The 16,849-nt window shown below is 41.8% G+C and overlaps 2 protein-coding genes across 19 annotated transcripts in view; one reads left to right on the top strand and one right to left on the bottom strand.

Moving 5' to 3' along the window:
* The window catches only part of ANKS1A (ankyrin repeat and sterile alpha motif domain containing 1A), a 178,506-nt gene extending 169,940 nt beyond the window's left edge, over positions 1–8,566 (bottom strand). For all 16 annotated transcript variants that reach the window (XM_023624779.2, XM_023624780.2, XM_070245431.1 and 13 more), the window contains exon 1: positions 8,373–8,566. In XM_023624779.2, coding sequence (XP_023480547.2) covers positions 8,373–8,566 — 194 coding nt within the window. The remainder of the gene's footprint in view (positions 1–8,372) is intronic.
* TAF11 (TATA-box binding protein associated factor 11) lies at positions 7,331–16,711 on the top strand. Of its 3 annotated transcripts, none has more exons than XM_070245488.1 (6): positions 7,331–8,015; positions 9,490–10,195; positions 13,187–13,335; positions 14,855–14,942; positions 15,298–15,394; positions 16,035–16,711. In XM_070245488.1, the coding sequence occupies exons 2-6, from the start codon at positions 10,025–10,027 to the stop codon at positions 16,163–16,165; spliced, it is 636 nt and encodes a 211-aa protein (XP_070101589.1). In that variant the 5' UTR covers positions 7,331–8,015; positions 9,490–10,024; the 3' UTR covers positions 16,166–16,711. The 3 variants fall into 3 exon arrangements, with proteins under 3 accessions (XP_070101589.1, XP_001498630.1, XP_070101590.1); XM_001498580.6 differs by lacking the exon at positions 7,331–8,015 and adding an exon at positions 8,696–8,993; XM_070245489.1 differs by lacking the exon at positions 7,331–8,015 and adding an exon at positions 8,889–9,120.
* The last annotated feature ends 138 nt before the right edge of the window (positions 16,712–16,849 follow it).

Below are 16,849 nucleotides of genomic sequence, written 5' to 3'. Positions count from 1 at the left end.
TAAATATACGAGTTCGTAATGATATTTACAAAAAAACTCAGTGGACACCTCTGAAGACTACTAGGAAACCAATTTGACCTGAAAACTGGTAAATAAGGGAAAAGAATCAAGCATTTAATTCATCTTCCCTGCACAAACTGTCCCTCAGGGGTAACCAAGTAGCTAATAACAGGAGGTTTCTCCAGAAAGTTTCTCTGAAAAGTATTCCAGGTAATAAGTGAAGAGGGAAAAACAGAAATGAAAATATCATTTCAAAAGTTCTTAATTAAATCATGGACCTGGGCAGTGATCGTCAATGGCAGCCAGTATCACAAAAAAGGAAGACTAACCTGAAGGCAGTACCTGACATCCCCTAGGAAGAAACCTGCCAAGAATTCTGAACCTGAATCAGTCCAGGGCTCTAGATCTGATTTCCAGCTTACAACAGGGGACAGAGGAACGTGTTAAATGATACCTCAGAGATGCAATGAGCAAAACCCAGACTGTGGGAAATGGGGCAAATGACCTTTCTTCTTCAACAAATAAACTGGAAAGAAAAAAATGACAGAGATGAAACCCACAGATTTAAAGAGACATAAGAGACATATCAAGCGAATACAATGTATGGACCTTGTTTGGATACAGATTTGAACACACCAACTGTAAAATATAAAACAAAATATTTTGGACAATATGGAAAATTTGAACCCTGACTGACTCAACATTTGATGGTTTTAAGGAATTGCCATTTATTGGGTGATAATGGTATCGTGAATATTTTTAAAAGAGTACTCATCTTTTAGAGATATATACTTAAATAACTTGATATATAGAAATTTCTTCAAAATAATTAGTTGAGGGGGTGATAAAAAGAAACAAAATTGGCCATCAGCTGATAATTGTTGTGAGAATGCATTATTTTATTCTCTTGACTTCTATACGTTTGAAATTTCCCATAATAAAGGCTAGAACAACAAAAGAAAAGGGTTTTTGTCTCCTTCTGCTTGGAGTATATTGCTCCATGCATTTGTATTATTATTGGCCCTCTTCTAAACAGTTTGCCTCTGAAGAAGGACCCGAGAGGCCAACTTTGACCACTAAAAATCCTATGCCTGCACAAAGGTAACTTTCTGCACATAAGTAGCATTTAACAGCCATACGTCAGCACATTACTTTCCAATCAGAGGGACCCGTGAGATGTAAGGGGCCTGCAAATTATTATAAGAGTCCTCTAATTCAACTGCATGGATGCAATTTTTGAAATGGTTGAATAGTCAAGTTACATGTACTATCCTACTGAGCATATAGAATATTTTAAGCATGAGTATGCACAAAAATTAATCTACAAGGATATACATCACAGTGCTGTTGCAATAGGAGAAAACTAAAAACAAATTCGTGTCTGATGGCAGGGAAGGGACTGAATAAACTACATTCATACACACTATTGAATAGCACTTAGCCATTTAAAATGAGGTTGAAGAGAACAGAAAATGATAGGAAAGTGTTCACAATATACTAAGTGAAAATTTTAGACAGATTATATATAGAACAATGTCATTTCTGTTAAAAAAAAAAGTTCATAGAAAAAAGACCAAAGTACGTACACCCAAATTACAATAGTTAATTTCTTTAGGTGGTAGAATTATAGACGATTTTATTCTCTTTTTTATGCTTTTATGTGTCTAGCAATTTTTGTACAATAAAGGCAGAGGTCCATAGTCCCTTATCTACAATTCAGAAATCCAAAAAGCTCTGAAAATATATTTTCAAAAGTTAGTGGCAAACTCGTTTAGATATAAAACCTGAGATAAACTGATACAGAGTGCTTCATATTTATCCCCTTTAGTGTGAATATTTACAAATTTCACTGTAGAAATACAACATTTCAGAGTATTGCCCCAGATCCCACTAGGGGCTCAATATTACCCTCCAAAAATCCCAAAATTCTGGATTCTAAATCCCAAGGTTTCAGAGAAGAGGTTGTGGACCTGTGTCAGTTTGTAACTTTGCCACCATTACCATTTTCAGGCTTTTCAAAATGGGATTCATATTTGAAAAGGTTGGGAGCCTCCGCTATCAAACATTATACATTTTTAAATGGCAACATCCATAAGAAATACGTCCTTAACAGATTTATCATTCTGGATTCATCAAAGGCGGCAAGTATTGGGCTCCTGTCAGATGATTTTAGCAGCCGAGGTTTAACAAGCCCTCGGCGTGTGGCAGACATGATGTGCCTTACATTTAGCTCATGTGATGCTGCTTCATGAGGCGGGTACTCTCCCAGGTCCACTACACACATGAAGACACAGATGCTCTGAGAGGTTACGTAGCTTGCTTAAGTCACAAGGCAGAGTTGGGTCAGAGCCTGACCCCTGGCAGCCACGCTAAGCCCTCACCAGTTAAGCCAGGCAGCAGTTCTGTCTCCTGGATCATCTTCACCATTCTCAGTAGTGGTAATAACATCACAAGTAAGGCAGAGACAATCGACTTGTTTTAAAAACTCTTTTTTGATTTGTAAACTAAACAAACTTGATCTACAAATTACTGAGAAAGGATAAATATGAAGCCATACCATATAATTTCTAGTATTACTACCATTAACTCTAACCACACCAAAGTTATTGGAAGATGTTCTATGAAGGTAACAATATAATTTTCTACACCACAGAAAATCTCCCAGTAATCTTTTAGAAATCAGTGTGGGGAACATTTTCTGAGGGCTCTCCAGAAGAGACCAAGTTCCTACCCACAGGAGAGCCTGACATTTCCAAGAACAAACTCTCTACTATCTACTTTTGGGGTTTCCTTAGTGTCTCTGGGCTATAAAACCCAGTAATTTACTTTCCCTAATGAAGACCAGGGCAGAAATAGCCTAGACTTCCTTTTTGCAAACCAAAAATCACAGCTGTTTGGAGTGAACAAACCAAGGAGGGAAAAAGAACCTTCTGGAGGGATTTTTCTGGCCAAGGATGCAACTTTCACTGGGACCATAACCTCCCAGGACAGGCCAACATGCTGAAGCTGACTGGACACAAATCAAATTCTCAGACCACAAGATTGTTTCACTGTTTCCTGTCTCTAATTTTTGTAACTAAGTAAAAACTGGAGAATTCAGAAAAAGGGAGCTCTCTGATTTCTTAAGCTTCTGTCAAATTATCTTTTACTACAAGTAGATGCCTTACTCACTTTAAGATGAGGCATTCTCCAGATTTTTAGAAATAAAGTAACTACACAGAAGCCATCCAGGCATGCTACCTTTCTTGTTTCGTTTTTTAACAGGGGAACCACATTCCACTTTAGAAAAAGCAAAAATGCACAGCAATTCCAAAGTAAAGGAACAGGGCTGCCATCCCAACAAAATCATCCTTAAAAGAAGCATTGTAAGAGCTTCTTTAAAAACCATTTTTAACGAATTGAGGTCTAGTGGAAGATCCAGAAAACTGCTATCCTAGTGGATAGTTGTTTTTGCTTTTGCATTCTCTTAGAAGAGCAGGAACTTAAATCAGACAAGTCCATGAGATCCTGCTTCCAGGAACTCCCATTCTTCAGTCCTTACATGGTCAGTACTGCCCTCTTCCTTAGGATGTTAAAATCATTTTGCTCAAAATAGGCAGATTCAAAAGGCACAGGAGGGCAAAAGGGTCAGCATGAGAAAAAACTGTCATGTCTGCATAATTTCCAAGCTACAGATCCATTCTAGGGGGTGAATTAAGGACCAGTTCAATACAATGGTTATGCTAACCAGTCTTTTTTTTTTTTTTTAAGTCTGAATTCCTTAAATAAATACTAGGTATCTTTCTTAAAAAGAACGAATAACTTGTCATATCTTCTGACACTTGGGAGAACGTGTTACTGTCCCCAAAATGGGGTCCATTTTTCAAAAATTTTCATTCTTCATCCCTTATTTCAGAACATTTTCATATTTTGGGGAAACTCTTGGCTGTTTTTGGATAGTCTCTCCCACCCCCGGCCCCCACCAATGGTGGAGTAAAAACCAGTTTATAGCCACACTTATTGCTACTGTCTATAAATTTTTAGGTTTCTCCAGCAAGCCCCCTTGGCTTCTTCTTTTCTTATTCATTCTTCTCATGCTCAAAACATTAAGTATAGAATTTTCCTAAACCACGACACAGTCTACTCCTCAATCACGGCCTTTGCTTTAGCTTCTCTATGCTTCTGAACCCTCAGGAGTGCACTGCACTGCACATCATTCACGGTCACATACGTCAGTATTTAGCTCATAATTTAATTCATAGTTTTAAGCTAACATATGATGTTTTCTTTTAACATTTCCTTTTCTCAGATCTTTTTTGCCCTTTAGTTGACAGAATTCACTTTTAACCCAAATATTACTGTATTCTCATACAGAAGCTGCTTTTCTGGAAATCAATAGTTTCACTATAACCATAAACGTATCAAACTCCCCATTACATGAGAATTTGAGTGCCTGCAATGTGCCCAGAGCTGAAAAATGCCATGAGTTAAAAAGAAGTCTACTACAGTGCACGTCCCAGGCTACATGAAGGCATGCATCCGATCAACAAAGAGAAAATGAGACAGTATTATAGAAAGCAAAATCCATGCAATCCAGAATCTCTGTAGGACTGAACACTTTAGATAACTATGCTTTCTAGATAATCAATATATTGCTTATCCTTTTAAATAACAAAAATTATATTTGGATCATTCTGGATAGAAATCTAAAATACGTTTTTCCTACTTTCATTAACAAGCTATATTGAACATAATTTAGTCTTTCTTTGATGGCTAAGCCACAATAAACAGAGATTTTGGCACTAAGCTATAAAGCAATGATGCTTGGGGCCTAACCTGATCTGGTGGGCTACAGTGTACATCTAGGTTAATAATCTCAAATCACTGGGGGGGGGGGGGGCATTATGGTAGATTTTAATTGCTTTTTCTATCTCTTACTTTGCCAGACTGTCACACAGACATACCACACTGCCATAATCGCTGTAGGGGAACAGCCTTGCATCGGGAGAGAGACTGATTTTGATAGAGCACCTACTATATGCCAGGTCTGAGATGAACTCTGCCATGTGTCTAGCAATCGGTTTGGCACAAAGTAGAAGATGGGTAAACATTTGGTAAGTGAATGGCAACAATGTGCCTGCCCGAGCAGGTCCTCTCCCTTATTTACAGTTTCTAATCTGCCACAGTTTGGTGAACAAATCCCCAAGCATAAAAGAACATCATTTAAAATGTGTCTGGCACAGTCCTTCACACATAGCAGGGGCCACATGGCAAAACTGTATGTGCTGAATCAAACTGAGGATGGCTAACAGTGAGCACTTATCATGTGCCAGAAACTGTGGTAAGTTTCTTACACACATTGTCTAAGACAATATCTATAAGGCAGATGATATTATCCCCATTTTACAGATGCAGAAATTGAGGCTCAAAGTATTTGAGTAATTTGTATAAAGTCAAACAGTTAGTCAGCGGTGGCAGTGGAATGTGAATCCAGGCAGTCTAATTCCAGAACAAGTGGTCTTAAGCATAACACTATACTGCCCCTGAATAAATGTACAGTAAATAAGTGAAGGTCAGAAGGACATGAAGTTTATAACAACTTTGTCTTTTTAGTAGAAGTCTTCTTTGCTGACTTTCTGATTCTCAGGTATATTCTACGTAAACATTACACTGACAGGCCAAAGAAATAAAGTGTGAAAACTAGGCAAGCAAAGTATGAGTCGATGAGCTATTGTACACTACAGTTGGGTTCCAAAGAAGTAGAAGGCTGAGAGATCTGTGTGTACTCGGGTCATTAGGGAGGGCTTTAAGAAGTTAAGACTTAAGCCCAAGCAGTATAAGAGAAAAGGGATGGGGTGAGAGAGAGGGCGTTTTGTAGCTTAAGAATAAGCACAAAGCCTTTGTGGAACTGGGGGGAGAGTCATAAACAGATGACTAGACAAACACACATGTGGTTTGGAACATTTCTATCCACTGCAGCTGTAAGCTCCTATTCCCGCCAGCTTTACTTGGTCACTCAAACAGCTGGACAAACGTAGGCTGTAGTTGGCAGTACTAGTGGGGTTAGGATATGGCAGCTAACGCAAAGGCGAAATCTGGAGCTCTGACTCCACAGCTCTCACTAAATGACCTTGAGTGGGGAGTGTGGCACAGGGGACCTACCATCCCCTATTTCCAAACCTGGAAAGGGAGGACATGATGACCTAGGGATTATTTAAATGCATGGGCTTATTTGCTCAGAAATCTTTTACTAGGTTGAACCAGTCACCTCTAATTAATGACACACCTAGTGTAACTAGTGCCTGCAGGTCCTCCCTGCCCCTAGGAGTCCCAGGGATGAAAGACTGCAGCAGCTCTTAGGCCATCAACCGTCTACAACAGACACAAGAGCAAGTCAGGAGGAGCCAGCTCTCTTACGCAAGGGAATGGAGACACCATCCACACTTTATGACAGACTGGAATATTAGCATGAGGCCCAAAGTCAAAACAGTGTGCTCAACAAAGATTTCCTAGTCTTGCTTAACTACACGGCAGTTAAATCCTCAGTAAAATTTCAACAGTCTCTGAGTGAGAGCGCTAAGAGTAACTCGACTTGTACTTGAAGGCGGGAGATCTGTGAAGTATCCCCCTTTAGCAGGATATGAGGGGAGTTAGGGTATCTCTGGCAAACCTCCAAATGCTACATCATTCACCTCATTAGAGACAGGCACCTCCAAACTCAAATAGTCTTTCTCATCTCTATGACGTCAGAAGTACAGAAATATCAAGGTAATCCAGGTAAGAGTCAAAACCCAATTCATGCATTCAAAGCACATTTATTGAACACCTCTGAGTTGTCAGGCACTGACCCAGGGACCGGGAATATAAACATGAGAAAGACTAAGTCACTCTGAACGATGGAAGTGTGCCCATCCATTATTATTTCCCTATATCACGCCCAACCACTCAAGGCTCCAGGCAGGAAGTTCTTCTAGTGCCGCACTGGCACCAAAGAAGTCTCCTTTCCCACTTCTGTGCCTCTGATCATCGTGTGCCCGCCTGGAACACTCTCATCGTCCTTCACCTCCCCAAATCCTCCCATCTTTCAAAGCCAGCTGTAGTCCCCTCCTCCCGGAAGCCCTGATCTCCATCTCATTCCAAAGCGATGTCTCATTTCTCTGAACTACTAACAGTGACAGTGAGGACCACTATCAATTTATTCCGAAATTTATCATCCTCTAATTGATACTTTTATTCAACAAATCCTGAGTAGCAACTATGTGACAGCATTGTTCTAGAGGCTGGAGAAATCGCAGCAAACAGTACTGGGTTTCACCTCCCCAAAAGAACTCGTGGGGAGAGCTCTTTTCTTATACTGCTTTTTAATATCTTCCCATATAGACCTGGGTTTGTACTCAGTGCTTAATATCTAACGATTTATTAGAGCCTTGGGCTTCTTTGCTCCAAGCTCACTCAAACTGAAGTTACATAAACTAATGGGGAACAAAAGCAAACCAAGCCATTTCTAAATGAACTTCCACTTCTTAAAAACCTCAGAAGAACAAGGAAGGAAAAGAAAACAGGCTATGAAAGTGCTGCTGAACCAACACATTTTACTCACACTGACAAAGCACCTCCAATTCTCCCTCCAAGTCACACAAAAGTAACCTTTTTCTCTCAATCCTCAGAGCTCCAGATTCAAGTGTTTACTTTAACAACAGACCTTGGGAAAGTTTAAGGCATCCCTCAGTTTCCTAAACAAGTCTTTCTCAAGCTTTATTCTTGATGAATAACCCCCCTGATGAATCCTGCATATGCCACTTCGACTAAGCCAAGGAGGTTCGCTACAAGGAACTCGAATTTGAGCTTCAAGCACAAGAGGGGCTCAAAAAAGAACACTTGGAACCTGATAAATCCAGAGGCAATTTTAATATAAACAACAAAAGCCAGATCCTGCAGAGCCTGGTGGAAGGTTCCAAGTTCCCAAAAGAAGGAAATCAGGAGAATTTCCTCCGAGAGCCGCGCGATTCTGCAAGGCGTGGGAGTTTCTGCAGGAGGTGAGGGAGATTTAAAAAATACACAAACATTTTTTGCTTTCAAGACGCTCGGGAGACACGACCGCCGGCACCCCACGGCGGGCGCGGGTGAAGCCGGGCTGTGCCATGCGGCGCAGGCTGCCACCTGGGCACTCCCACCATTCTTCGCAGCCGGTCAGGACGCGAGACGAGGAGAGCCCGGCGCCGCGCGGACACGCACCGGCGCCCCCGGTCGGCGGGCCGCCTGCCCTCGCCCCGGGGAGCCCCGCAAACCCACCCCGCCGGGGTCTCAGGAGCCCCGACCTCTCTGGGGAGCCAGGAGACCGGCGGGGGAGAGGGGGTCTCCAGGCGGCTGCCCGGCCCCGGCGCGTTACCCACCTGAGCAGACTGGAGAGGGGATGGCTGGAGGAGCCCAGGCCGCCGCCGCCGCCGCCGCCGCCGCCCCCCCCGGAGCCGCCCCCGCCGCCGCCGCCCCCAAAGCCTGAGGAGAGCCGCTTCCCGGACAGCAGCTTCTCCACGGCCGGGAGGTGCCCGGTGCGGGCCGCCTCCAGCAGCTCCTGCTCCTTCCCCATCCCCAGGGCAGCCGCCCCCTGGACGCCCTTCCCGGGGCCGCCGCTGAGCCCGCTCCGGCTCCCAAACTTTCCGTCTCCGGGCAACGCACCCCCCAAACCGGCCGGGGACACCACCCCCCTCCCCCCCCGCCTGTCCCCCCCCCACGCACGCGTCACTTCCGGGATCCGGCGTCACGCGTCACCGCGCCCCCGCGCCCCGCCCCCGTGCCCACCTAGCTGGGCGGGGCCCGGCGGGCGGGCGCAGGTGGCTGTGGTCTGGGCGAAGTGGACCCCCCAGGGAGGAGCTAGGCCTCCAGGGGCAAGAGGACGGCGCCATGTGGGCACTGGCTGTACAGGGAGAAAGGGACGAACTGAGCACACCTGTATGCACCTCCCGAAGTGCGCTCCCTCCTCTGAGGTTTTGGGAGCCCACAGGACAGGAAATACGGTAATTCACCCAGGCTGTGTAGAAACAAAGAGAGAAGTATGGTAACGCGCACCTGCATTTCCAAGTGCATTCTTTCAGCACGCAAGAATTGAACATGTAATGGGTGTGGGGCCCCAGTGATACAGAAGTGAGTAAAATACTCCCCTCCGTACCTCAATGAGGCAAGAGAGGAAAATTTTAAAATAGAAATATCCTCGCTTCGTGCTCTCAATTCCCGAAACGGTTCGTTAATGTGAAACATTCAAAGGAAAGATCTCCCTCCCGGTAGGATTTGTTTCCTCTTTCTTTTGATGAGATTAGCCAGACTGACATAAAAAGTCAGGTTTGTGAAACTGACCCTGATCTTGAGTACTGGTAAATTGGAAAAATCATTTAATTGAGTAGAAACTGTATCTGTTTTGTTTCTGGTACTAGCACTGTTCCTGGCTCGAAGTAGGCGCTTAACAGTTGTGGACTGGATAAATTCTGTTCAAGCTATATGTTTTTGTTTTTTAAGGTGCTTGAGGAACAGAAGAGGAACGCTGGCAACTCCATGCAAACACAGGCCCGCAGTCTCCGTCCATTGAAACCTATTTGAGCTCCCGACTAAGGGTTTACCAGGTAGCCGCATCCCGCGACAAGGGCGTACAACGGGATTGAGTTTTCTCCGGTCCCCGAACTTGACTGAGGAAAACGGATTAAGGAAGGAGTTAACTGACATTGCGTTCTTGAAAGGCAGAAAGGAAAATGAAGTCCTTCAGTAAACAACACAGCTCTCCTGTACAAATGCTGGTTTCGCAGGGTGGAAAATCCACCAAGTGAATTCCATACTCTCAATTTTCCCTCTCCGCACCGCCACCAAATCAGAGTTAAAACGGAGCCCTGAAGTCCTCGACGCGCGCCTCACGATGACCCTCCCGAGGAGCAGTAGGGGTGATGTCATCGCAGCGCGACGACAGGAAGTAAGCTCCTGGGCCGATGTGCCGCGCGCGGGCTCGAGCTCCCGAGCCTGACAGCGCCGCGATCTCCTCTCCCGTCTCCTTGTAGCCGCGATGGATAATGCCTGCGAGTCGCCCGCGGAAAAAGGTGGAGAGACGGGGGAGTCAGATGAGACGGCCGCTGCTCCCGGGGGGCCCGGGGCTGCTGACACGGACGGAATCCCGGAGGAAACTGACGGGGACGGGGATGGAGACTTGAAAGAAGCCGCGGCTGAGGAAGGCGAGGTAGGGAGGGATATGGGGATGAGGCCGGAGGAGTACTTCGAGATTGTGGTATTGGCTGCTCGACCGGCTTCCTAGTTGGTCCCGCCTGAGCTAAGGTAACTCGAAATCACTGACTCCCTCTAGATCTGCAATCGCGGGGGCGACTGAAGGGAGGAGACAAAACTATAGTGCTGGTTCGGTTCCAGAGACCCAAGCACTGGGTTAATATTTTTAATCCCTGCCCTTAGGTGTTAAAGCTGCTTCTAAGGGAATTTTAAATGGACTCTTGGTTCTCCTGGTGAGGAAATTGGGATCTGAGGGCACGCTGAGACTAAGTGCAGAACTAGAACCCTGGATTCCTAGTACCCCTTTCACCGCAATATGTTTTCTTTTAGATGTTGCTTAAGCATAAATTTGTCGTTATAGGCCACAGAGTCATTAAAGGGAGACTTTGAGGGGGTTACTGGTTTAGTCACGTTTTTATCTTCTTGAAACATTTAACTGCTACCAGTGACCTGGGTGCTAATGTCCAAGGGTCTCTATTAGCATAAACACACCAAACCCATTAAATGTGCTACCTCAGAGCTCAGCGGTGTTGCCTAGCTGAGCATCAGTCAGGGGACCAAAATCTCAGCGTTCTCTGGGCTGGATTTCTAGAGATAGAGTCTTGGGGTCTTTGAGCTATAAGGGACTTAAAGAGATTATGGGGGAGGACATTGGATTAGATGGAAACAACCTTTCAGAGCATAAAGTTGCATCAAAAAAAAAAAAAAATATATATATATATATTTTTTTTTTCTGAGGAAGATTAGCCCTGAGCTAACATCTGCCGCCAATCCTCCTCTTTTTGCTGAGGAAGATGGGCATGCACATTAACTCAGGCCAGTCCCAGAGGAAGACTGGGCCTGAGCTAACGTCCATGCCCATCTTCCTCTACTTTATATATGGGACGCCTGCCACAGCATGGCTTGCCAAGTGGTCCATAGGTCGGCACCCAGGATCCAAACCAGCAAATCCTGGCCGCCAAAGTGGAATGTGTGAACTTTTAACCACAGCGCCACTGGGCTGGCCCCATGCATCCAAATATATAAAGCAAGAACTTATAGAAAAAGTGAAAAATGTCACAAAACTATTTTAAGAAGGAACCTTTAAAGCAGATCTCTGCAGGACAAAAAGGATTTGAATAATAATTAGCTTAGTCCAACAGAGAGCTCACTACATACAGAAATTTGCACCCAACAGAAGATAAAATTGTTTTTTTTTATGCTTCTGAAACAATTTTAAAAATTGATCATATACCAGACCACAAATAAAAATATAAATTCTTAAAAAGTAGAAATCATAATAGGCCACATCCTGTTTGTTACAGTGTAATAAACCCAAAATTAATAACAAAAAGCTTCTCCCACCCCCACTCTTCCTCAAAAAGGAAACCTGCACATTTTAAACTGTTTTCTAAATAGCCCTTAGATTAAAGAAATTAACAAAAAGAACAGCACATCAAATCCTATGGGATTTGGCCAAAACCTTATTTAAAGAAAAATTCATATCCTTACATATTTTTATTAACAAACAGGAGATGTTAAAAATAAGCACCCAACTCAAGAAACCAGAAAAAGAACAAAATAAACCAGAATATAGAAACAAGGACTCAATGAGGATAAAAGTAAATATTAATGAGTTAACGCTTAAAAACATAAGAAATGATAAAAGAAAGACCTGAGTATTTGAAATGTAAATGCAAAACATTACGAAATAAGAAATGGCCAAAGGCACTGATATGGAAATCTTTAAAGTTATAAGAAAATGTAATGTTCAAGTTTAGGCCAAATAAATTTGAAAATCTAAGAAAAATGGCTCATTTTTAAGGAAAAAATGAATCACCAAAATTGAAGCACAAAGAGGTCAGAAAACTTGTATAAATCAGTGACTAGAGAAGAAATTGAAAAGGTCGTTAAAGGTATACTACCTTCTCGCTCACCTACCCCTCATATTCCTGTATGAGTTTAAATGTGAGTTCCTCTTTAAGGAAACTAGAGGTTAAATCCCATTAATGATGTTTTTTGTATCCTTAGATTCTCTCTTAAGTTGGAGGGGATGAAGTTTGGATTTTGATTTTTTTTGTTGTTATTAAACAGACATTAAACATGTAGCATGAGTAAAACAATGTTAAATGCTTGTGTGGGGAAAGAGGAATAATAAGAGATAAACCTATCTTCAAAAAGTCTAGGGGCCAGCCCGTGGCCAAGTGGTTAAGTTCCTGCGCTCCCCTTCGGAGGCCCAGGGTTTCACCGGTTCGGATCCTGGGCGCGGGCATGGCACCACTCGTCAGGCCACGTTGAAGCGGCATCCCACATGCCACAACTAGAAGGACCCACAACTAAAATATACAACTATGTACTGGGGGGATTTGGGGAGAAAAAGCAGAAAAAAAAAGATTGGCAACAGTTGTTAGCTCAGTTGCCAATCTTTAAAAAAAAAAGTTGTCAGTCTAGTAATGGGAAATAAATATTTGCATGATACAGTAGAATTGAAATAAAGGAAGAAAAAAGCACTACATGTGAGGAGAAGCTCACTTAAAAGTTCCAGATTCAAGGAAACACTGTTTTGATGAGAAGGTGCCTCCTTTTTAATACTCTTTCCACATGGACTCAGTCTGTAGATTGAGAGACAGAAGAGCTGGCTGAAGAGAGAGGACTTTTTTGACATCGCCTCTCAAGAATGAGGTCAGGAGAGTGAGCTCCGGCATCATGATCCTTGGCATTTTATTGCCCTTGTAAACAAATTCTGGAGCTATGATCATAGTTAAACTGGAAAGCTGGAGTATTTAGCTGGTTCTCTTTCCGCAGCTGGGCTATAAACTTCTTACCCTTGATGGTACAGCCAGTACCTGGAACCAAAAAACTGCTGAGTAAGTGGATTTGTTGTGTGGTGATGAGAACGATGTCTTCTTACCTTGCCCACGTTTGGAAGGTAGGCCAAATATGTAATAGGGTTTCTTTCATCTTCCAGCTCAAGAGTCAGGACATCTCAGATTTAAGAGCAGTTGAAAGGGAAGACTCGTCACTACTTACTCCCGCAGCCAAAAAACTGAAAATAGACACCAAAGACAAGAAAGAGAAGAAGCAGAAAGTGGACGAAGATGAGATTCAAAAGATGCAGTAAGTCACTTCTGATCTTTCCCCATGTCAAGGCTCTAACTTAACCACGCAAAGTTAATACATTTTTCTTGGCCTTTAAATTTTTTTTCTTTTTAAACTCAAAAGAAAATAAAGCAATTAATACATTGTCACATTATAGAAAATATAAAAAAGTAAAAAGAAAAATATCACCTTACTGCCAAGATAAGCACTGTTAATATTTTGATATATATTCTCCAAGATATTTTCTATACATATATATCTATCTATAAATAAAATTAAAATTTTCAAAGATGATAAAGATTGTTTGTAACCTGTTTTACACATTATGTATGATGAATGTTTTCCATGTCAATAATTATACGTCTAGGTCATAATTTTCTGCAAAATGGAGATGGCCTCATTATGTTTTAGATTGTAAAATAGTATGGGCTCATTGCAAATAATTCAGAGGATACAGATAAATAGAAAAAATAATTACCCATAATCCCATCACCCAGAGTTTACCCAGGGTGTATATTTGGGTATGTACCTTTTCAGATTTTTTTTTAATGTTTGATATGTATAGCTAAATATTCTCATGTCAGTAAATATGCCCATAAATCATCATTTGTAATGGCTACGTTGTATTCCATTATGTGGATGAACCATAATTTAACCAATCCCTGTAGCTCTTCTGGGTTTTGTTTGTTTTCTTTTGACAACATTATGATGAGTATCTTTAAACACATCTTTGCATACTTGTCCATTTACTTCCTAAAATAAAGCCCCGGAAGTGAAATTGCTAATTCAAACAATATGAACATTTTCAAAAGATTTTCATACATATTTCCAAATTCTTCTCCAAAAACGGCTTTTCCACTTCCCACTCTACCAGCATGTGTGAGTTTGTATCCCCCTATCCTCACTAATACCATTCTTTTTCTTACTTGTCTGTCTGGTTTATAAAAGATGTTATCCTGTTTCTTTATCATTTTAATTTCTTTAGTTAATAGTGAAGATTAATTTTTTTTCCTCTATATTTATTGGCCATTGGTATTTTTATAAATTTTTTGTTCATGGCCTTTGCTCATTTTCTAAAACTGGTATGGCCATCTTTCATTCATTTGGATTAATTATCTATTAAAAGTATTAACTCTTTTCTATATATTATCTGTATATTTCCCCCTAAGTCTGTTAATGTTGAAAACTACCTGTTTGAATATAAATTTATATATTAGTAAATGTAGTAAGGTAGCATTATGGGGAGAGAGAGCCTAATGCTGAAAACACAATCTATATATAAATAGTATGGTACAGTGACCCAAAATTGTTTAGGTTTTTGTTCTTAATAAAGTGAGAAAGGAAGTTGTGTTTCAGTTATTCTCAAATTCCTTAAGTGTAGAAATACTTTATCTTCATTCCTCAGAAGCACTAACCCTAATACTATTGACCCCTTGGAAATTTATTTTCTAATTGTCTGAGACTTTTATTGATGTAATAATATATCTTAAGCATTCAATTTTATAAGTGAACTTAATTAACCTGAATCTTTGTCTAGAATCCTGGTTTCTTCTTTTTCGGAGGAGCAGCTGAACCGTTATGAAATGTATCGCCGGTCAGCTTTCCCTAAGGCAGCCATTAAAAGGGTAAGGGTGGACTACCACATGTCATTTCCATCAGCTGTGAGAACTGAACTAAACTCAAGAGCTATATCCATTGGCATTTTGAAGTGAAGTGTTAGGCAAGTCGGTGGATCATTTAGATGGGAAAATAAAAATAACATGCCCCTCAATAACCTGGCCAGTTGCAGTTTTGTATTCCAGAGATAGGGTCTCAACAAACATAACAGGTCATTATACACCTGAACCCTTGTTTTGATAATCAAAATTTCAGCATCCAGCCTTTAGTAAAGACTTCTTCAGTGCAGAGCTCTTATGGGTACTGTGTTCCAAAGCCAGTCCTTGACTACCGTAATCACAGAGTCTCTGTCCTTCTTTCAAGCTGATCCAGTCCATCACTGGCACCTCTGTGTCTCAGAATGTCGTTATTGCTATGTCTGGTATTTCCAAGGTTTTCGTCGGGGAGGTGGTAGAAGAAGGTGAGTAGTGTTGGTATAAATACTGGATTGAACCTGTAGTGGTCTGATTTTCAAGAATATCTATACTGAGGGAATTATTAAGGCACCTGTGGTAGTTTCCATTAACACTAGAAGTTGACCAACGGGGGAGCCTTGTATTCAGGAGAGCATGACCATTATTCCTTGAAAGTTTCAATGCTAGGAGGCAAGGAAACCTAGGAAATCTCCCTTCCTGATTCCTGTCCTCAGCCCGGGTGACAGAAGCAGACTTTTTTTTTTCTCCAATGGCCTTTGCTCATTTCTGCTGCCAAAAGTAAAGATACAAGAAAACCAATCACTGGGGCTGACCAGTGTGGTATGGTGAGGAGTTGTCCCTGACTTTATGACCCCTCAGAACCACCCCCCTCTTCATCAAGAACCTAGCTGTTGCCCGTTGCTAATCTCTAGCTAGTGAAATGTTTTATTTTTTTAAGCAGAAGATAAGTTTTAAACTGTTTCTACAATAAAGCCTAATATGGGATATTATACTAAAGCTAACATGATACATTTTATAGCATTCCTTAGCAAGCTTAAGAAGAGTTAATGAGAATTACAGGACTCAAAAGGATTGTAATTAATAAGCCTTTGTGTGATGATGAAACTCTCCTTGCCCTCTGTTTAGCACTGGATGTGTGTGAGAAGTGGGGAGAAATGCCACCACTGCAACCTAAACACATGAGGGAGGCTGTTCGGAGGTTAAAGTCAAAGGGGCAAATCCCCAACTCGAAGCACAAAAAAATCATCTTCTTCTAGACCAAAGCCTAGAAAGGCCTGGTGCTGAAGGAAGAAGCACTGGTTCCAGACTTCCTGTTGCATGAGACTTTCTGCACTGGTGCTTTAGTATCTCAGTCCTCCAAGGATTTCAGGATGATTTTAATGTCTTTCTCAAAACTCTGATATTCGTTGCACCTAGAAGAAGGCATGCAGCCTGTTTCACACTTGCCTTGACTAAATATTGGGACCTCTTAAGGCATTTTGAAGCATTTAACTGTTTCTTGGCTAGTTGGAAGAAGAAAGGTACATGGGCCTTAAGCATCTTCTAGACAAGGGAGCTGCTTTCAGCGAGAAAACCTTTCCAAGAGAGCTTTGACGGTTTCACATTGAAGCCTGAAGTTGCTACGACTTCGGTTGTTTCTTACATCTGGCTTTAAGTGGATGAAACAACCGGAAATTTTTGCTTGTGATACTCTACCACGAAGGACAGGGTGACAGCAGGAGGTGTAATAGTTTGTCCCTGTAAACATTTAAGATTCTGCTGTGCATTTTGGTGAGTGATCATTAAACTGTTTTCCAACTTGCCATATGTGTTTTCATTTTGTGTCTCGCTGGGTGGAATGGGGAGAAGTTCATCATTCTTTTTTGGTACCAGAGTAAAACTAGCTTTGGCTTTTTTGTGAAAATTTGAACCCTTCCCATTTTCTACTAGAACTATTAAAA

The sequence above is a fragment of the Equus caballus genome, chromosome 20 (assembly GCF_041296265.1).
Source record: "Equus caballus isolate H_3958 breed thoroughbred chromosome 20, TB-T2T, whole genome shotgun sequence".
NCBI classification, from domain to species: Eukaryota; Metazoa; Chordata; class Mammalia; order Perissodactyla; family Equidae; genus Equus; species Equus caballus.
This window is presented reverse-complemented; position numbering and strand designations above follow the sequence as displayed.

Bases quoted from the DNA above. Each gene is read 5' to 3' on its own strand.
- TAF11 (XM_070245488.1), top strand. From the start codon at position 10,025: ATGGATAATGCCTGCGAGTCGCCCGCGGAAAAAGGTGGAGAGACGGGG. The intron at 14,943-15,297 runs GTAAGGGTGGAC...CCTTCTTTCAAG, and splicing joins CTAAGGCAGCCATTAAAAGG to CTGATCCAGTCCATCACTGG. The intron at 15,395-16,034 runs GTGAGTAGTGTT...CCCTCTGTTTAG, and splicing joins CGGGGAGGTGGTAGAAGAAG to CACTGGATGTGTGTGAGAAG.